The following is a 22473-nucleotide window of genomic DNA, read 5'->3' as shown; positions in this document are numbered from 1 at the left end:
AGGCAGTAGAGTGCCTCCCCGTGCTTCAGGTTGATGCTCTTATAATATACTAGATTATGGAGTGTGTGTCCGAGCGAGAACTGCTCTAATTTATACTGATTATCATTTGACATTTTCTGCCGAACAAATTTATCAATTTTACATAACTTTAATTATTGTATGCCAATATTTGCTCCTTTATTATGTAATTCACTAACAAAACAATTTTGAAGCTTAGAAATGGAAAAATACTAAATACTAAACTTGTTCAACGTCTCAATCTTCAAAATCGGTTATCTAAAAATACTACCATCGCTAACATTTTTAACAATAAAAATCGTGGTTACCCTTCTATCGATAATTGTCATGCCATAAAATGACCTGCATGTCCCCGTCTTTCCACCAACAATACGGTACGGTCCACGTTTATGGTCGCACATTTTCTTTAAATTTTGAAACTGATATAACTTGAAAAACAAACAGTATTATTTATTTACTCACATGAAACAAACCGGGGTGTGGTATTCAGTACGTAGGAGAAACTGGACGATATTAATCTAAACGCACTCAAGAACATCTGTATCGTTTTAAAAGACCAAATAAATTCAAAAGTATCATTTACCAACACCTTAAGAAGCACAACCATCCTTTTAAATATTACGCAGTTAAACCTTAAGAAGTAGTAAATAAGCAGCCTGGTGAATCGCATTCAAAGTTTGTACGATCACGGAAAATAATTAAATTAAATTGGATTAAGGTTCATGTGGACCCTATGGCTAAAATGGCCGTATTTTCACCTCAAAATTTTCTCTGAGTACAGGCAAACCTGTGCATCTGGAAAGGTTTTAAGGCATAGCATGCCCTAGATAAATAGAATTCAAATGCATTGTATGATTAAGAAAATTCATAACTTAACTGGATTTTGCCGTACACTTTTTGTCGTCTCTGCAGAACATAATAAAATTAACAAACAGTTGAGTTTACCTTGATATGGTCCATTCAGGTACACAGTTTAAATAACCAATTATTGTCAGGTATCTATTGTCTATCTAATGTCCATGTCAATTATAAATGCTCACTTTAATTTTTACCTGTGGGGAAGTTCTCAAACCTGTTTCCCAACTTAGTTTATTTTGGCACCTAATGGAGGAATGAAAAAAAGTGCACGCCAAAATCCTGGTAAGTTTTTATTTTTCTAAAACATAAAACATATTTAAAATTCATTTATCTAGGGCATGCTATGCCTGATTTTTTTTTTACAGATGCGCAGGTTTGTCTGTACTCAGAGTATATTTTGAGGTGAAAATACGGCCATTTTAGCCATAGGGTCCACATGAACCTTAAAAAATTACAGACAATTTACCCTATCGGTCTAAATGGGAATTGGTAATATATCGAGAACCAATTCCGTTAACATTTTGGATATAGTTTCTAAAACTGTTCGTAAAAACCGTTCTCACGGTCATAGAACAAATCGCAATCAAAGAAAATTTCGGACCAATCATACCAATATTTCGGACCTAACTTCTATTTAAAAAAACAACGGCAGACATTATCTGTTAACAAAACTCTGTTCGTTACCGGTTATTAAGTTAAATAAAATTTTGGAGGATTGCAACACAATTTCATAGAGCAGTCCTAAGTATGAAATTGTTCAAATTATTATGGCATATTGTTATTCTAAATTATTTACCAAAATTGATCGCCCTGAAGATCATAAAAAAAACATTTTATTAAAATTAAGTATGTCAATAAAGGCTTTGATTTTGTAAATATTGCCGGTATATTTAACGACCATTCTGTTAAAAAACAAATTCCTGGATATTTTAACAATACTGAGCTACCTCTTATTTGTTATATTTACAAGAAATCTACCCGGAAATTTGTGTTTAATTATAGTCAATTGTATAAAGATGTTAATATCAGTGAAAATACACCTACTTCATGTAATTGCAGTAATTCCGAATATATCGTTCAAGACCGAGAGTTTAAATCAGTCCTCAGTAAAGGATCTAAATATCGTCCCCCGTTAAATATTAATTGGAATGAGTGTCGTAATATCATCCACGACTCACTCCATACTTACTGTATGAAATGGATAAAACGGGAAAAAGCTGACAAAAAATCTTTGGACTCTTTTTTAAATTCAGTAATGAAGATAGTTGATATACGTATTCAAAATTTTAAAGAACATTTTACTATTAACAATAACCACAATAAACCTATTTCTCGTATCAAACATAAACTAAAAGAACTAGCCAAGGAATTTGTTTTTGTCCCGGCCGATAAAGCTGCTAATAATATTATTATTGTTTGACGTAAATTTTACATTGAGATTTTGAAAAAGGAAATCACCAATTTACCAACATTCTAACTGACTCCGTTTTCAGAAAACGAAATCTGTAACAAACATAAACTTTTAGCCACCGCTTTACAAGCAGAGCCAAATACAATGAAAGTCCCAACTATGTATTGGCTTCCGAAGCTACACAAAACCCCTTACAAATATAGATTTATTTCGTCTTCAAGCCATTGTTCAACTACTAAATTGTCTATTCTTCTTACCAGCACACGTGGTACAATTAAAAACCTTATAGTAAATTGTTCAAATAAGGCCTTCGAAAATAGTGGAATACATTACTTATGGAGTGTCAACAACTCGTTGTAAGTACTTGCTAAATTGCATGCTTATATTGGTGATTTTGAATCTGTTCAAAGTTTTGATTTTTCTACCCTGTATACCACATTGCCTCACATTCTCATTAAGAAAAAATTCACACACCTTATTAAATGGGCATTCAAAAAATCAGAATGTGTTCAAACTCTTTTAGTAGCAATAAACAAAAAAAACTATGTTAATTGGACATGCTTTGATACTATATATGCCCTTGATTGTTTACTAGATAACATTTTTGTTCGCTTTGGGGATTCCGTATATCGTCAGATTATCGGAATTCCAATGGGGACTAACTGTGCAGCACTTATTGCAGACCTCTTTTTGTATTGTTATGAGTTATAATTTATGACAAAAATAAGCAAAGACCCTTCAAAACAACATCTGATACAAAAAATTAACAATACTTTTAGATATTTGGATGATATTTTGGTTCTCAATAATGAAGGACGCCTCCGGGTGCGGGAATTTCTCGCTACATTGAAGACCTGTTGGTGACCTTCTGCTGTTGTTTTTTTTTTATTTGGTCAGGTTGTTGTCTCTTTGACACATTCCCCAATCCATTCTCAATTTTATTCATAATTATACAATAAATTAGGAAATGTAATTTATAATTCGTATGTAATAACCAACCACTTACATGTATCTAAAGCTAGCTGTGCATTATATTTGACACAATTTGTTTTTAATTTTTGATCCTCAATGCTCTTTAACATTATACTTGTTTGGGTTTCTAACTATTTTTTTATTTGATCGTCACTAATGAGCCATATGTAAACGAATGAGCGACTATCATAACAATTTATCAGCCTGGTACCTTAAAAAGTTAGGTGTTTTAATATAGTTAGGAATTTTAATCATACATATTTGGATTTAATTTGCAAGGCAACGATTACAAGTTTCTGTTCTACTATGTTTTAATTATAACTGTTTACACCACCATTAACGTGTTTCCCCTATCCAAATGTGAGTTAATTATGTTAAAAAATGTATTAACATTTCCCAACGTCTTCATTATTCAAAAGCTTGCAGCTGCTACTCCTACTTTTTAAACGTCACCAGTGTCAATAAATTGATAACCCAGAACATCTAATTAAAAACGGAAGGTACCAGAACCTTGTTGTCAAATACTTTTTTATTATTTATCTTAATAACATGTTGAAGTGTTCGTTTTATTTGTCTTTTAATGTTTTAACCTTTAATTGAAGATATTAAAAAGACCACTTTGTATAATTCCCAATGAGCCAACTCTAAAATGACACATAAAATTAACAATTATAGGTCACCACACGGCCTTTGACACAGAGCAAAGCCCGTATCGCATAGTCAGATGTCAAAGGCTTCAATCGAGAAAACTAAAGGCTTAATTTATGTACAAAAAAAAGCACGAAAAACAAACATGTAACACATGTTGAGGTCATTTTGACGTAGCTCGATATTCATACCCCCCTCAAATTGTGTTACCACAGAAGGTATAGTGTCCGGATGGGATCGTGTTTTTTTCCTAGTGATTTGATGTTTTTACCTAGTGTGACCACGTTTGGTTTTAACACAATCAAAATGTAAAAAAACCTCAACATGAAAACATTGAAACAATTGAAACGAGAAAATTACCTACGATAAACATTACAATATATGAAAACAACCTAAACATGACGAACATGAACAAACAAAAACCACTGAATAATGTGTATAACCCTCCCACTCCCCACAACTTAATGGTGTTAAAGCACAAGATAAAACAAGAACACACTGTAAAAAGCAGTTACAAATGGCGTTGTTCCACAAAATGTATATGTGACGTTTACATTTTCTGACGTCAGAAACGCGAAGCAATGCATGTGTTTTTTGATTTGATAGATGCTTTTGTGCTTTTTGTAAATGATTGTTTGTTATGTAACACAGTGGTGCCTGCTGTATCAAAATTTTGACTTTTATTTATTATGTCTGTTTTGTTCGCGAAACGTTGTAGATATAACGGAATTTGATGCGAATGTCATATAAAAATGTGAGGTTTATAAAACCAGGTTCAATCCACCTTTTTCTACCTTTGAAAATGCCTGTACCAAGTCAAGAATATGACAGTTGTTATCTATTTGTTTGATGTGTTTTGACATTTGATTTTGCCATTTGAATAGGGACTTTACGATTGACGTTTCCTCGGAGCTCAGTATTTTTGTGATTTTACTATTTTTTGATAGATTTGCGCTGAGCACAGCCAAATCAATTGACATAAAACAATAGATACACAGAATTAATACGTAAGAGTAGTCATGGTTACTGGAAGCCAGTAACATCTTATAATAGACCACTTTCGAGTTCATCCGTCACCGGCAAAAACTCGTCAATTATGCACGCCTTTATGACGTCATTTACCAGATAGAGGGGCTCGCCTGTATCCCTGCACTATTTACGTTCATCAAGCGTCTTGGTGATCGTCTTTGTGCAGGATAAACTAGAAATAATGGTTGCTCTGTAGGTACTTACTGACAATTTCCTAATGACAGCAGTGTTGATTGTCAATTTTGAGAATTCAATTTGCCGAATAATTCGTACAATATAGAATTATAGTTTTCCAACCACTCGCTCAACATTGGAAGGAAGTGACGACGCCCCTAAACGCACAAATGACGGTGATAAAGGCGCGTATAATTGACGAGTTTTTTCCGGTGACGGATGAACTCGAAAGTGGTCTATTAAATCATGTTTTCAAGACTAAAGTATCAAGCAACACAATATAGTAGTGAGATGCTAATTTGATTCATACTGTGATAATAAGTAAGATCAAACGTATAATATTCTTGTTCACACAGTAATAAAACACAATAATATCTCCCTTTCCATCAATTAGCAGTGGTTTATAAAAAATCAAATTACAAATCTCTTTCCAGAAATCATTATAACCAATGCATATCTTTTTTACTCTGCAATTTAAGTTGGAATTAAATAAGCTCATTACATTAACATAACTGCATGCTGGACTTTTGTTATCAATTCGTTTGATGTGTTTGGACTTTTGATTTTGCCTTTTGATTTTTGATTTTCCTTTTTAAATTTTCCTCGGAGTTCAGTATTTTTGTGTTTGGACCTTTTCCAAAATAAAAAAGGATCGAGGTCCGGTTGCTTACAATGTTTATAAACCCCGAATTGCGGATGGTTATTATCAGTCCGATGTAGTTTTATCCTTTTACGCAATGATTGCCATTTTCACAAACATAAAGTAGCCAAGACAACGTACTTTCAGTTTTGAAAATGTAAAAATAAATAGAAGATTCAAAACGCAAATTTCTCTATCAAACAGAAAAATTAAATGCTTGAACCCATTACAGGAATCAATAACAATTTTATTACTAGATAAAGTCATTTCCTTATATAGAACATGGCGAATAAAATCTGGGTATAACTATCAAACCTCTCCTGTGTATGACAGTCGCATTGCATACCAATAGATAGACAACAAATTGTTAGCAGAACAGACATTATCGGTACAAAAATCTAATCTGGGTTACAGCAGTCAACACTGTATTTCGAGTTAACGAGCAGACACTATTTGGCAGCTGCCCGTCTGCGCGCCATACCTTCCTTAATTATTAACCGATTTTTCTTTTGAAAAAACATTCTAATACAAAATATTATAAAATTCCACATTAAATATCAAATAACTCGTTCACACAGAAGATATGTAAATCAAAGATGGGTTTTATAATGTGGCACACATCCTTAATTGACTAATGTTGAGCTTTGAGTGTTCCTGACAATATATGCTTCGGACGCTCACAACTTATATAAAGAGATTTTCATAAATAATGTATTTTATTTCAATCACATTTAAGGACTGACTGTAAACAGTAAAACCACAAAAATAACTCCGAGGAAAATTCAAAAAGGAAAATCTAAAATCAAAAGGCAAAATCAAAAGTCCAAACACATCAAACGAATGGATAACAACTGTCATATTCCTGACTTGGTACAGACATTCTCTAATGTAGAAAATGGTGGATTGAACCTGGTTTCAATAATTTTAATATTGTTTCTGTCTATTTCAAATAACACAAAAATGTGGTGCACACTGAATAACTTATAATTTTCTATGTTATTAGAAACAGACAGAGAAAATATTAGAGTCATTCCTTATCATTTAACAAAATAAAATGTAATTAAATGACTGTACAGTATCTGCATTGAAAACGGGTTGGTTATAACATTATAAATTACATTTTCTAAGTCATTGAGTGAAGATAACTTATTGTCAAGTTTTCTTTGTTGTATTTGTTAGATTGTTATTTTGTCTTTTGTTATCTTTTGTTTACCCCCATGATATTTTCAAGTCGTTTCCGACTTATTAATTTAACTAACCCTTTGGTATCTTCTGTCCCTCGTTTACGAACCAATGAATATGAATGAATATTTTTATTCTAATAACAAATGGTTACTGAATACATGATTATACATTTAAAACAATAACATATATATCATATATGTGTTAATAAAATACATAGTAAATACAAAACAATTGGCCAAACTTAATAAATTTCAATCATTTTCAAATATTACTGTATACTTTGTTTTAAAGAAAGTAATTATTCAAATTTACAAACGACGAACACGACCGTGAAAACTATACAATGATTATTTTAGTATAATATATATACAACCCTAACTGTGATGCCACTTGTATGAAGCCTAGTACTTGATATCATTGATCATTCATCTACAATGAAACTGTGGCAATTCCCACATCAATTATAGAATGCGGATAAAAAATGTATAGAAACTATTTTACACAATTAATGAATATATATATTGCTAGTATTTATCATACAAATGTTAACAGAGATAATTAATAGTAACTGTTTTATCACGTGACAATTAAGTCATTTGTGTTGAGTAAGTTCGTTGTGTTAATACCTCATGATCATTGGGTCATTATATCAAGGCTTTCTTTTTCTGTTAATTTCCTGGAACTACAAAACAAATAAACAAAATAAGAGTTCCGTGATGCCGAAAATAAGATAAATGGCATCAGAAGCAAGATAGCTGAATTTCTTTTTTACAATGAATTACCTTAAAAAATATGACGGGCAATAGTATTTTTTGTAAACCATTATACATGATCATACCACTTCCTTGAGTTTTATATTCTTCTTTTTAAATTTGTTTATCTGTTTACTGAACCAGGAGCGTCTAATGTTATAGTAGATACTCTATATATGTGGAGCAGGATCTGCTTACCCGTCCGGAGCACCTGAGATTCCCACAGCTTTAGTGGGGTTCGTTTTACTTAGTCTTTAGTTTTCTATGTTGTGTCTTTTATACTTTTATTTGTCTATTTGTCTCTTTTTCAATATATGCGTTTGACTGTACCTCTGGTATCTCTCGCCCCTATTTTATACTACTTTTTGCCTAATTGAGAAAAAAAACTTATGTTTTTTGGAATTCTTTTACTGTTTTACTTTTATCATTACAATTTTATTCGATTTGTTTTATCAATAGAGTACAAGGATAATATACATTTAGCCTCTTTTCCTTCCATTTTTTTTATTTGAATCCATAATAAATGCTCACCACTATTCATTATTTATATATTTTGTTATTTGGATGGAGAGTTATCTCATTGGCACTCACACAACATCTTCCTATATCTATATAATTTTATACAAAATCAAAATAATTCAGATCGTTAGTTTTGTAGTTTGAATTGTCATACCACATCTTCTTTTTTATAATTCAAATGTGCAAGTAGAATATAACATGCTTTATTGAAAATGATAGCTTGTATTACCGCATCCTTGTAGCAAGACAATCAGTTTTGTTAAGGGGCCAGCTGAAGCACTCCTCCGGGTGCGGGAGTTTCTCACTGCATTGTAAACCCATTAGTGGCCTTCGGTTCTTGTCAGCTCTTTGGTCGCGGTGTTGTCTCTTTGACATATTCCCCATTTACATCATCAAAAGGAGGATTTGTTTATGCATCATAAATAAAGCCAACATTAGTATACATAACGACCCAAATGATTTTAGATCCAAAATAAACATCTACTAGTAGTCAGCTCTGATGTATCTGAGTAGCACTTACTACATCCACCGGGTCTGAGGGAGATATCATCAATAGCAATGTCACCATGGTATGAGGAACCTCTGCCGGCTTCTATTGTAATCTGAAAAAATATTAATAAATAACTCTATGTAAAATAATCACTTTTAAAATCAGCTTTATTGATACAAGGTCACTTTCATGTTTATGTTAAAACAATAAAGTCAAGAATAAAAATGAGATAAAACAGCGTCATGACTGTATACATGTTAAAGAGACTAGACAATATGTTTTATCAAGACAACAGTAGTATACCGCTGTTCAAAACTCATCAATCTATGAACAAAAAACAAAATCGGGGTAACAAACCAAAACTGAGGGTAATGCATTAAATATAAGAGGAGAACAACGACATTATGAAACTATACATTTAGTTAAATGGCAACAGTAGAGAACTTTGGCATCAAATAAAAGGGTTAAATGAAACAACAAATGAAAATAATTTTTATCTTACAATGAAAATCAGATGTTATCTATCCCCGCAATATTGTCAATACATAAAACACATTTCCCCATCAATTGTTGAACAATGTATTGTTTTAATAATATGTCTGAAGAAAAATATGGGCAACAACGCTAATGTTTTACGATGTAAGACTCGGGACCTGACAACGACAGTAGCCATGTTATGACTCTAAATTTTTGTTACGAATCAAGTAGTGGTATTCCTTATTGTCGGAGCCTTTCTAGGTGTCTAACTTCCCGGCATTAAGTGTGTCAGTTAGAATGATATAGCCTACCCTACCAAAAAAGATAATTTTGTGGCAACACTATTTTACTGGGCTAACTTTCGTTCCTTTGATGGCCAAATTTATTTAACTTCACAAATATAACGAATAGTTGTCGCAAATGTATGTTATCATAATGAACTACACTCCAATTTTAAACTATGTAACTAGGAATTGTATCTTACGCATGACGATACTGAACTTGGATGGTCAAATATATTTACACGAGACAGGGCTATGGTTCTGACACCCATGGATTAAAAGTTTCTTTTTATGGTTTATTACAAGTAAGTATATTGAAATGCAAATGTAACTGCAAAGGTGCGGCACAGGGGATCAGTAATCGAATCTATACATACATTTATAACTTAAAATATCAAAAAGAATGTGTCCGTAGTACACGGCTGCCCCACCTGCACTATAATTTTCAGTTGAACATGAAAATGGGGTAAAATCTTTAATTTGGTATTAACATTAGAAAGATCATGTCATAGGGAACATGTATACTAAGTTTCAAGTTGATTGGACTTCAACTTCACATCAACTACTACGACTAAAAACTTAACCTGAGGCGGAACAAACTGAAAGACGAACGAACGACGGACAAACGGACGAATGAACGAACGAATGAATGGACGAATGGATGGACGCACAGACCAAAATAACGCAATGCCTATACATGGGGTATAAAAGGGCTTTTCAAAGCAAAAGTTATAGAAAACAAGCAGCATGATTCTAAAATTGTGGTTAGTCTGTAAGAGTAGTTTTTTACAGTAGCAGAATACTTACAATAGGATTAACTAACTGTGGTAGTTCTAAAGTACAAGTTTTCCATTGTTCGGGATCTGGTTGCTCTCCACTCTTTTTCCAAACATTTGCCAAAGAGGATGCTCTATTGCCATAAAATACTTCTAATGTTCCAATACCTGTCCCTTTCATATGGTACTGGAAGGACAGACACCAAACTCCAGCTTAAATAATAAAGGATCTTCAATCAAACGTAACTAGGTATAATTTTCAATGAGGTATCCATCTTTAATATAAACAAGAAGATGTGGTATGATTGCCAATGAGACAACTGTCAACAAGAGACCTAAATGACACACTTTAACAACTATAGGTCACCGTACGACCTTTAACAATGAGCAAAGCCCATACCGCATAGTCAGCTATAAAAGGCTCCGGTAAGACAATGTAAAACAATTCAAACGAGAACACTAACGGCCTTATTTATATAAAAAAATGAACGAAAAACAAATATGTAATAAAATTAACGGTACCAAATTTTTCTAGCTTTGAACCCAGGTTTAATTCACAATTTTCTATATAAGAAAATGCATGTACCAAATCAGGAATATGACAGTTGTTATCAATTCGTTTAATGTGCTTTAGTTTGATTTTCCTGACATTCCTTTTTGATATTTTTAAAGGGTTCTACTGTTTCCTTTTTCCTTGCAAAAATTCCACCGTATGTACCTATCATTAATCTTTCTGTCAGTTTCTTCAGCTTTTGTAAGTTTTCATTTTGGATTTTATTTGTGTAACTCAGTTACCCTTTATTTTCTGGGAACTGTATCAAATTCGGCATTGATGTTCTTTCAAAGCGGTTTGAATTTATTTTCGTTACAATTTAATCTTTAGTACTTTATGACTATCTTACACATTGCATCTATGTAAGTCACAGATGACATATGAGCACAAACACTTTTGAAAGGTTTTGGTTTCGAAATGTGGACAAGTTTTGTCCAAAAGAAATTGTAAGATACATTTGAGCAAGTAAATATCGGACACGTTTCAACGATATTTTATTTTAAGGACACATTTGATAAAAGAAGACACATTTCAGCGAGACGGACACGGTTATTGGATACGACACTTTTGATAGTGTTCTTCATATTTGTAAGAAACTTACCTGGTTACATAAGCAATATAAAAAGGAGGTGTGGTATGATTGCCAATGAGACAACTCTCCACAAGAGACCGCATAGTCAGCAATAAAAAATCTCAGTTTTGAGTACAGATTTGTCTCTAGTAACTTTCAGTGCTAACAAGAACCTAGTGTATATAATTTACAGTACAGCATTATCAAAATTCATCATACTTGAACATCTGTCTTTATGTGTTTAGAAATTACCTTGTAAGTTAAATTCCTCAGTTGTGAGAACAGCTTTATCGCCAAATGTTCTCGGGTTTGAAACCTCTGTATACATGTAGTAATTTCCAACAGCTGCATTGTTGGGTCCAGTATCTTTACTTGGTGTGGTCAACTAAGTAATAAAAAAAAACGTTGGCTCGAAAAAATCATGTTTTTTGAGAACGAAATTTTCTGAAAACGGGTCCTAGAAAGAAATAAACTACGATTTTTTTGGCGACGTTTCTCCGTGTGTGTGTAAAAGGTATTCAAGAGGCAATTCAAACAGATTATTCTTAATGATAAATTTTATCACTAAGGAATAAATCGTCATGAAGAGAAGCTGTTATGCATGTGGAGCACGATCTGCTTATCCTTCTGGAGCACCTGAGATCACAACAAGTTTAAGGTGGGGTTCGTGTTGCCGTATGTCCTCCATTTTGTGACTGTTTTACCTATTGGGATGTTTTTGTTTTGGCGATTTTACTTTTCACATTATCTTAGTTGTACCTTATATGTTTAAGGTGGTACCCAACACCTGCAAAAAAAATAATTTGGCACGTTTAGTTTTCTTAACATTTTGACAAAGTATTTACTTTGACCCTTTGACAAAAATATAAAAAAAATTTGAAGCAACCGTTTAATTAGAGAAATTACACTGGTTATATAGCAGTTTGACACACACTTATTTTGATCATTGAGAAGCTAATATTCCCGAAAGAACACAGCTTCATTATAACTTTCTGCTGATGTTACATTTAAACTAATAGATCGAAACATGCTATGTGAGATATTTGCTTTTAATTTTCATCTTATCCACTTATACGAAAAGAGACTAATAACTAAAGAGTCCACAATATATGTATTTATTCAAATGTACGTATTAAACTTTCAATTTATCCGCATATACCAGAGACGTGAAACAAGTAATAGCAGTTGTAAGCATTCAACCTTATAACCTTGACCATATTCTATTGAATTTTAGTTTCAATACTAAACTACTTTCATCTATCAATAATAAGTACAATAATTGTTTATCATCTTAAATATTGTCCTGAAATTTATACAGTGAATATTGAGCCGAAATACTACTAAATATAAAATGTAGCAAATCCAAACAAAAATCCCTCTGATGATATGTAAATGTCAACAAAGAGGAACATTTGATTCATCAAAAATCAATCTGAAAATCAACAATTCACTTACTCTGAAGTCGGCACATTCTAACTGGTTTAGATCAAACTTAAACAATTCTAATGAAACTTTAACTAGATTGTAAACAACTTACAGAATTCAAACTCCAATCAAAGTCATCCTGTGATGCATTTTTGAAAATACATGGTGCATCAGTCTCAAATCCACAACTGAAAATATCTGTAAAAAGTAAAATCACAAAAATACTGAACTAAGAGGAAAATCAATTTGGAAAGTCCATAATCACATGGCAAAATCAAATAACAAAACGCGTCAAAAACGAATGGACAAGAACTGTCATATTCCTGACTTGGTACAGGCATTTTCAAATGTAGAAAATGGTGGATTAAACCTGGTTCTATAGCGCTAACCCTCTCACTTTAATGACAGTCTCATCACATTCCGTTATATTTACATAGTAAACATATTAAATATCCTGATAAATCTGTACACATATCATATTGCTCTTCATATCTTTATGTTAAATACAGCATTGGGTTTCCAGTGTTTGAGTTTATGCGTTTCTGATGAAGTTAAAAACAGAAAAGCGCGTCGACCGCGCGTAATTAATACAGTATCATTTATTTACAGTACTATGATGAAGAGTTTGTAGTATATTATGAAATAGAGCTACGTCTAGGTCCTACCATAGATGTTTAAAATTGGTGTTCGCTGCTTCTGTGGACTTTTCTTTCTACAGTGTTCTAGAGATTTCCGTGACAACTATATTTATATACAGACAATAAAGTTAAACTGGCAGACTCAGACATAGATATCGATAGACATCAATATTCACAGCAGTTGGATTGACACTTATACTTTACAAACAATATCATACTATATTGTGACCTTAGTATTGGACGATATATGCTGATTGGATACCCGAGAAGAGTCTTTTGTTGGCTATAATTTGAAGGTGATTCTTGAAACAACATATTTCTACACAGCTCACATGGTCTTCATGGTGACTTGTATTACAAAGTAAAATTACAAATGTGTTAAATATCTCTATTAAGAAAATTACAAAAAAGCAGAACTTTATCAAATTTCAATCTTTTTCTACTTTCATGCAATATTTCTCAATCTTTCGAAATAAAACAGAAATAATAAAGATATGAATCATACCCCTGGTATCCTTACATAGAAAGTTTTTGAAACCATAGAACTTTCGAGTCAGTTTTTTGTACTCATACTCCAAAATCAACAATAAGAAATGATTTCCTGTATCGAGTACACAGTGATTTTTGTGCTCCGACCACAGATATTCATTACCTTGAACATTACAATTAAATCCAGTCCAGCCTAACATACAATTACAATTATATCCGGCAGTGCTGCCATCCTCATTACAGGTACCACCATTGATACATGGGTTATGAGAACAGGCACTGATAGCTGGACCTGCAATACAAAAGTGAAATTAAATATGTTTCCATGAATAAAAAAAAGGTTCGGACATTAACAATTTTGACGACACAACTTAAGTGCCAGTAGAAAAAGCAATCCGTATTCTGAGTCAACACTCGCTTTTGTCGTTGAGTTCATGTTGCTCAGTCTTAAGTTTATAAGTAATTATGTAATGCTATTTTTTTTGCCGTTTTCTTTTTGACCATTTTGTTACTATTTTTTATTGGAAATTATTTAAATTGCCTCCTTGATATCTTGTTTTTGTGACTTAGTCAACAGCTGGTTAAAGTTTGTTAAGGAAGGATTAAGCTATCATATTAGATCCTTGTCTTATCAAATAGCTTATAGATCTTTTGACAATCAAATATTATGCTTTGAATGTTCCTGATGATGACGATAAATCAGAAAACTGCTTCAGACCCATGCAATTATTACTTGCTGTTTTCAGTTTTTTATCAATTTAAACGGAACGCAAATTTGATATGAACGTTTTTTTTTAGAAGTAACAAACATCAGATCAGTATATGAAGTCACAACAACAAAAAAAGGTCTGGATATCTGTTTGATTTTCAATAGTTTGTTAAGGATACCAAATTAAAAAAAAATTGGAAGATCAAATGAATGCATATTGTCGTATAAACATTTGTGAAATTTACTTTTAATTCCTGCCAGTGTATCATAAGTATGACAGAATTAGGATAAATAGAACTTCTTTAACTAAACTGAAACTAAATAAATCTCGAAAATCATAATCAAAGAAAATATTATCATCCTGAATAATCATTTGTGAAAACTGCTTTCATATACTCATGATACTGCTAGTGTCTAACTAGAATAGATGATTGTGAATTAATGTTACTTATTTAGCGAAAATTATACCAAATGAATCTCGAACACCATAGTCTAAGAAGATGTCAATTGAAAGAATCTGACAATCTAATTTTAAACCATTATGTCAAAAACAAAAGAAATGCTGTGTAGCTTTGTTGAAGGACGTTTGGTGACTTACAGTTGTTAATTTTCTGTGTGATTTTTGGAGTGTTGTCAGATTGGCAATGATACCACATATTCTTTGTATATGCAGATAAAAGGACTTACAATATTCTGTTCTCGGTACTTACATTCTCCAACGCTTAGTTTAACTGAATCGAGTGCTATGTCTGATCTATATGATGATCCTCTAGATGCTTCAAATAAGATCTAAAACGAAAAGATAATTTCTGAATCTTCTCTCTCTTACTTTTTTTCCCCCGCAAGATGAACTACTAAAAGGAAATTTGGCAAGAATTTATCTATTGAAAATGCAGTCAATGTGATTAAAATATGAATATAGGGCAAGCTACAAATCAACCTCTCCATTATAAAGTAAATATCTTGAAATTAACTCCAGGATTTGCACCAAAATATCTTTCAGTTGTATTTTATATACAAAATGTACTTCGTGCGAAAACCGAAGATACTGCCACTTTAATAACATGTGATTGTTTGACTAAAACTAAACATATCTTTTCCATATACTAGTAAAGCGTTGATAACTTTATCAATATTCTAATACCAGGTACATAGTATGCAGTTAATTATTTTTAAGTTTATAAAAATGTATGGATCATTGATATATTTCTCAACCTAAAAGTTAGAACAAAATGAAGAAAAAAAATTCAGATTGAGTAAAATCGTATTTAAACGAAAGATCACATAAATTGTCCTCGTAATTCTTTTTTTTTTTATCTACAATTGAATTGCATTCATGTCTTGAGATGCATGTGCATAATCAGTTTAATAGCTAGACCGATCGTGTGCTGATAGATTACCCCCAACTATGGTGGAAGACACCGGACTGCTTTGAATATTAAATCGACAAATGAATATCTGTTTTACCACTGGATTACTGAAGCTAGGAGGTAATTCCACTTGATGATACTCCCATTGATCTCCTTGGTCACCGGACATTGACCAAACAGAAACAGCAGAACCACTTTCACCATATTTAACATCTAAGGTACCAGGCTCACCATACATATGCAAGTAAAACTGTAAGCAATGCGTACTTTTACCTGAAAGGATATACGAAAGTATGTCAAAAGTATTTGAAGTGATATATCATCATTTTGATGTTTCGGATTGTATAGATAAACAATGTTAAAAGAGTTTGCAAATAAATTGATAGATACTGACTTTGCACTTTATCAGAATAAAACTATATTCAATTACATGAGTAACAAATACTTAGATTTTACCTGACTAACACTGATCCAGATAGAACTATACCGAAAATATGACAATATTTACAGTCTATATATAACACATTGCTATCATCAAAGTTTATATATGTCCTCTATGCAGTTGCTGCATCATTAGTATACCTCCACATTTCTTTTAGATATAGTCTATCTAAGTATTAATATTGAAAAATTAATTATCTTTATCTGCAGCACAAGAATTCAATATAGATATAGCCAATCCACAGTTAATAACGTATCTATATATAAATTATGGCAAAAGTAGTATACCGCTGTTAAAAAATCGATAGAGAAAAAATAAATCTGGGTTACAAACTAAAACAACAAATATAAGAGAACAACGACACAACAGAGACACAACACCAAAATGTAACACACACAGAAACGAACTATAATGTTACAATGGCCATTGTCCTGACTTGGTACAGGGCATTTTGTGAAAAAAATGGTGGGTTGAACCTGGTTTTGTGGCATGCCAAACCTCTCACTTTAATGGCAATGTCAACTATAACATTTAAATGACTCATTAGCAGTATAAACGGTATATTCAAAACTTATTGCCAATATCAGGAGTATACATTTCATTTGCAGTATATTTAAAATATACATACTGTAATTGCAGTATGAAAAATATATTTATCTGCATTTCAATCAGTCGAAACAAATATCATTTAAGTAATTACAGTTTATGTATAACTCATGTGCAGTCATTACAATGTAAATAACTTATTTGCATTATTTGCAGTCAACATATAATTTATTTGACGCTTAAGCGCACCAAATACGGTTTAAGTAAAAAATGTCACGTAATTTATAAGGTGTCAAATTCATTATCTAGCACATGGTTGGTACTGCTGTCTGTGGACTGTGTGTCACCGATGGTATTATCAGTTCAGAAGTCTGTGTTCCAGTAAAGACATTATTCACTACTTACTTTTCCCAAAAAAAAGTATAGATGATAAGTTTCTTACTCACCGGCTAGTCTTGTTTTAGCAGTTGATAACACAGCTTTGTCCCCCTGTAAACGCGGAGACGATGCCTCAGTGTAAATATATCCAGAACCTTCATAGGCATTATCAGGACCAGTTGAAGTGCTAGATGTTGACCCCTTAAAAATATATATGATAGATATGAAAGTAAATATTATACAAAATCTAAATACCGACAATAGCACTATACCGCTGTTCAATAGATATAAATCGATATTTGGGTCACAAACTAATGCTGAGGAACACAAATCAACACTACCAGAAAAAAAAGAACAACAAAAACACTGAACTGCTATTAAAACAAACGCCAACTTACTTAGAAAAGGACTATTTGATAACTGCCATATTCCTGACATGGAACAGGACATTTCAATAAAAAATGGTGGGTTGAACGTGGTTTTGTGGGTAGCCATACCTTTCACGTAAATGACAATGCTGAAATACCGCTAAGAAGACACTATTACGCGATAAGAATACATTAAAACAAATTATGATCTCCTGCTCAAACGATTAGGTGTATGCAGATGACTTGGATAGATATCAGCAGCAATATTCTACTACATGTCTTATTCCTTAAATATTTGAAAGTTTTTTAATTGAAGCATATTCTGCATTATTCTGTTTTGTTAGTGTTTCTTTGAATCATGCCAAATATCTTATACAAATTATATTCATATGTCATAAACATACAACACTCACAGAATTAATATCCCAATCAAAATCATCCTGATCTATATTTTCAAATACGCATTTCTCTTGACCTTCAAATCCACATATGAACTCTGATCTACATTCTGAAACACAAAAAAGAACAAATAATATTTCAAGTCATATGTTTCTTATTCGTCATCCCGATCAAGAAAAAAATTGAAAATGGAAATGAGGAATGTGTCAAAGCGACACAATACCCGTCCATAGAGTAGATAACAGTGACTACTGGCAATAAAACAATCCAATTTAGATTTAGATTATATCTAGAGACATGATCTTTTATGGAACACACTACATAAACAGATCTATTCACAAAAAAAAAACACCAAATTAAGACATAAGGATTTTTGGGTGTAGGATTTCCTCCCCGTGTTGAAACCCATTGGTGGCCTTGAGCTGTTTTCTTCTAAAAGCAAAACGCGCTGTTGTCTCTTTGACATATTTCCCGTTTCCATTAGTAATTTAAAAATATTCATTATTCTTCGATATATAATAATTAAGATATAACTGTATTGTATTTGAAGCTTTAAGGACGTCCATCGGTAGTTTTACTGTCGCAAATTTAGTTTACCTGGCGACGCGGAGCGGATACAGGTAAACGGGTATTTGCGACAGTAACACTACCGATGGACGTCTGCAAAGCTTTAAATACAATACAGTTATCTCTATTCTAATGCAAAACAAGTTCATAATTAAATTTCAATCATAATTTCAGTGCAAAAAAATTATTAAAGAAAACTCCGCGAAAAGATGTTATTTTCTTTGGTCCCTACACTAGCTGACGTCATAGGTATGCTTCCGGCGTGAAACATAAACACCGGGTATTTTCTGGCTTCTGTGCCGCTTCAGAATGTTATAAAATTTGATAAAAAGAAGATTTTTAGGCTCAACAGGTGAGTTTTTTGTTTATTATTGTAGAAATAACATGTCAATACATTCCGAAATTCAAAATGTCGGCTTCCTTAGTTACAGACAAGGAGATAGATAATTTTACGATTGCTGTCATCCAATCAGAACAATTGTTACAAATTAATTGCGTTAGAATGACAATTTATAAAGGTAAATTCAGATTCTCAAGTTGCAGAGATAGGGGCAGGCAATCCTAATCATTAATTTACCTGTTTGCTGAGTAATATTTAGTTTAGTTGTAGGTACTTGAGTTGTAGTTGCTTTAGTTGTCGTTGGTTGAGATGAAGTTGCTTTAGTTGTAACTGGTTGAGTTGTAGTTGGTTGGGTTGTAGTTAGTTTAGTTGTAGTTGGTTGGGTTGTAGTTAGTTTAGTTGTAGTTGGTCGAGTTGTAGTTGGTTTAGTAGTAGTTGGTTTGGTAGTAGTTGGTTTAGTAGTAGTTGGTATTGTTGTAGTTGGTGAGTTTGTTGGACCATTTGATACTGGGTTGGCTGAAATAAAATATTACTCTAGAAATCATAATAGAAACATTCACAGCTCTTTATGATTTCTTTTCTATTAATTGATCTAAATCTTAAAAATAAAAAGTTATCTCATTCATGTCTGTCTACTGTAAAAATAAATAATAAGTGTTTTTGCGTGAAAGTTCAGTATTAAGATATTGTCACAGAATATTATTTCGACGTTCGCATTTACTTTTTCTTGAGTCGCTTGCTTTTTCCTCAGTTTATAGGAGTAACTCCTTAATTGGACATGTTGTAGGGTTCATGCAATTTTCTATTATTATTTTAAAACCTTTATGCGTCTCGACTTAATCAAATTATGAGATTTGTACATCGGCAAACTGCTGAGGTTTAGATTTATAGAATATCTGATGTTGTCCTCTTTGAGCAATTGTTCGTGCCTTAAAGAGTAATTGAACATAATATTTCTTCACCCTTTGACGTTTTGTGCAGGGTAAAATTCTGCATGTAATTTCTTAATTAAAGCACAGAAATAAGATTTTATATACAAACATTACCATCACATTTTCCACTTTTTAGTTCAATATCATCGACAGCAATATCTCCTCGAAATGTAATTGCTTTGTTTGCTTCTATAAATAACTGCAAGAGGAAACGTGCATATAATTAAAGAAACCAATTTGAGCAGCTTTATTTATAGTTATTGAAGTTTGCATAAAAGTTACAAAAAGAAAGAAAATGAATTCTACTTTGAATGATCATTCATCTTGTCAAAAATATCAATAGTCCGACTATCTCACGATATATATGTTAAACAATTAATGACACCTGCAATGCTTCATTGCATTTACCTATGCACTTTCAGAGGACAGGAATCATTTTAGTCATCAAATAAAAACGAACGTACATGACCGTCTGTTATTCATAGTGAGGCGAATCTTCATGTGCAGTGTTGATGGTTACAATCTGACTTTGAGATGAATAATAGCAACATAAGCTATTTTTGTGATTTTTGCTGTGTATTTACTGATATTGTGCCATGGATTAATACGTTTTTTTTTATTCTATTGGTTCATAGATTAAAATGTATTATACATTGTATATGTGATTAGGTCTTTCAATGATTTGATGTTAATGACGATTTTTTTATTGTTCAATATGTGAAACCATGTAAATTCATATATAAATAAATTTTAATAATCTATTTATTAGTTCCAAATAAACTCATCTTAGGTAGATACCAGGATTAAAATTTTATATTAAAGACAGACGCGCGTTTCGTCTACAAAAGACTCATCAAGTACGCTCAAATCAAAAAATATTCAAAAGGCCAAAATAAAGTACGAAAGTAAATTGATGACATAAATATATAACTGTTTACAGATGTCTATATGATATGAAAACAAGAACATGTGGTATGGTTGCTAATGAAACAATTGAGAGAACCTTCATTTGAGCAAGAGATGTAAATTCAACCATTCCTTTGTTCCACTGGTCACCGTGATTACCAGATTGTTTAAAAAGTTCATTTTCAGGAGCTGAAACTCCTGTTGAAATTTTCAGATCTCCCATTGTATCTGCTCCGAACATGTGATATGCAAAAGTTAAACAGTGATCACCAGCTGTAAATAAAGAAACTTCATCTTTAACATAGTTACAACTTTTAGAATAAGGTAGATAGGTAGATTCACTGTTTACCGCTGTCTCGGATTGTACAATAGCAATACATTATTAGTCTAGCTTTTTGTCTAATTTTGCAAATTTGAGAGATATTTGCAATTTATGTGTAATACAAATATATCATATAAAAAATAACTGATTTATTGCAGTGTACAGAATGTTTAAACTTAATATTTGAAAGCCGACAATTTTCAAAAACCGAAAAAGTTCAAGAGGTAAATGACAAAATATACATACAAATCCGTCTTAGGTAAATCTTGGGGGAGGGGAGGGTTAAAACCTCACTTTTAATTTCAATATCTATAAACGGACAATTCCTATATGTAGAAAACTCGTATGTAGAAACCTGTTTATACAATGTTATAGCTAGCTAAACCTGTCACTTGTATGACAGTCGCATACAATTCCATTTTATTGACAACGATGTGTGAAGAAAAGAAATAGTCGTTATAGGTAAAAATAGGGAAATATATTATTTCATATAGTTCGGTAACAACTTGCAGAGAAAAAGATTGTTAATGCCTTTGTCATTCCGATTCTAATTAGTTTTGATCCCATGTCTTGAGTTATTTAGGTAAAACGATAAAGTCTGAATTTGAGATCATAAACAAACAATTTACCAAAATTGAAATTTGGTTTGTGTACGATTTGTCCCCCGATTTTCTGTAAATGTTTGGTATACTTTTCCTATTTCATTGATATTTTTAACAATGTATTGAAGACATTACCAGAATAATTCAATGAGGAATATTTCTAAACGCAATTTATGGTATCGAATCTGCATTGACAAAAATATATTTTTGTAAGAGGAAGTCAAATTTTATATATTAAGACAACATTTGTCAGTAATGTTTGAAGGTAATTCATCAGATGACTAGTAAACCCTTACTTTTAATTAAAAAAATCAGGAATATTTAACTGATTCTATCACTGTTAAAAAGATGAAGGACAAAAATTAGCAACAATAAAAACTTGCATCGACCTTTTGTGATAAGTCAATATTCAAAAACATATAAAAGAGGGACGAATGATAACAGAGGGACAGTCAAACTCATAAATCGATAAAAACTGACAACGCTATGGCTTAAAAATAAAAAAAACAAACAGACAAACAATAATACACATGACACAACATAGAAACTAAAGAATAAACAACACGAACCCCACCCAAAACTAGGGGTGATATCAGGTGCTCCGGAAGGCTTAGCAGGTCCTGCTCCACACGTGGCACTCGTCCTGTTGCTTATGTGATTACAAATTAAAACTTGGGATGTAATGG

At 32.2% G+C, this 22473-nt stretch overlaps 1 protein-coding gene across 1 annotated transcript in view; it reads right to left on the bottom strand.

Annotated features, from left to right (window-relative positions):
- Positions 1–7405: 7405 nt before the first annotated feature.
- The window catches only part of LOC134689727 (MAM and LDL-receptor class A domain-containing protein 1-like), a 56109-nt gene continuing 41041 nt past the window's right edge, over positions 7406–22473 (bottom strand). The window contains exons 23-35 of the mRNA XM_063549693.1: positions 20961–21136; positions 20072–20156; positions 19263–19541; positions 18133–18227; positions 17420–17552; positions 16083–16258; positions 15326–15404; positions 14070–14198; positions 12892–12977; positions 11607–11739; positions 10262–10443; positions 8727–8808; positions 7406–7617 (exon numbers count right to left, since the gene is read on the bottom strand). Of these exons, the coding sequence (XP_063405763.1) occupies positions 7604–7617; positions 8727–8808; positions 10262–10443; positions 11607–11739; positions 12892–12977; positions 14070–14198; positions 15326–15404; positions 16083–16258; positions 17420–17552; positions 18133–18227; positions 19263–19541; positions 20072–20156; positions 20961–21136 (1649 nt within the window). The 3' untranslated portion in view covers positions 7406–7603. The remainder of the gene's footprint in view (positions 7618–8726; positions 8809–10261; positions 10444–11606; positions 11740–12891; positions 12978–14069; positions 14199–15325; positions 15405–16082; positions 16259–17419; positions 17553–18132; positions 18228–19262; positions 19542–20071; positions 20157–20960; positions 21137–22473) is intronic.

Source organism: Mytilus trossulus, chromosome 11, assembly GCF_036588685.1.
Source record: "Mytilus trossulus isolate FHL-02 chromosome 11, PNRI_Mtr1.1.1.hap1, whole genome shotgun sequence".
Classification (NCBI taxonomy): domain Eukaryota; kingdom Metazoa; phylum Mollusca; class Bivalvia; order Mytilida; family Mytilidae; genus Mytilus; species Mytilus trossulus.
Note: the sequence above shows the minus strand (reverse complement) of the source record. Positions and strands in the feature narration are given on the sequence as shown.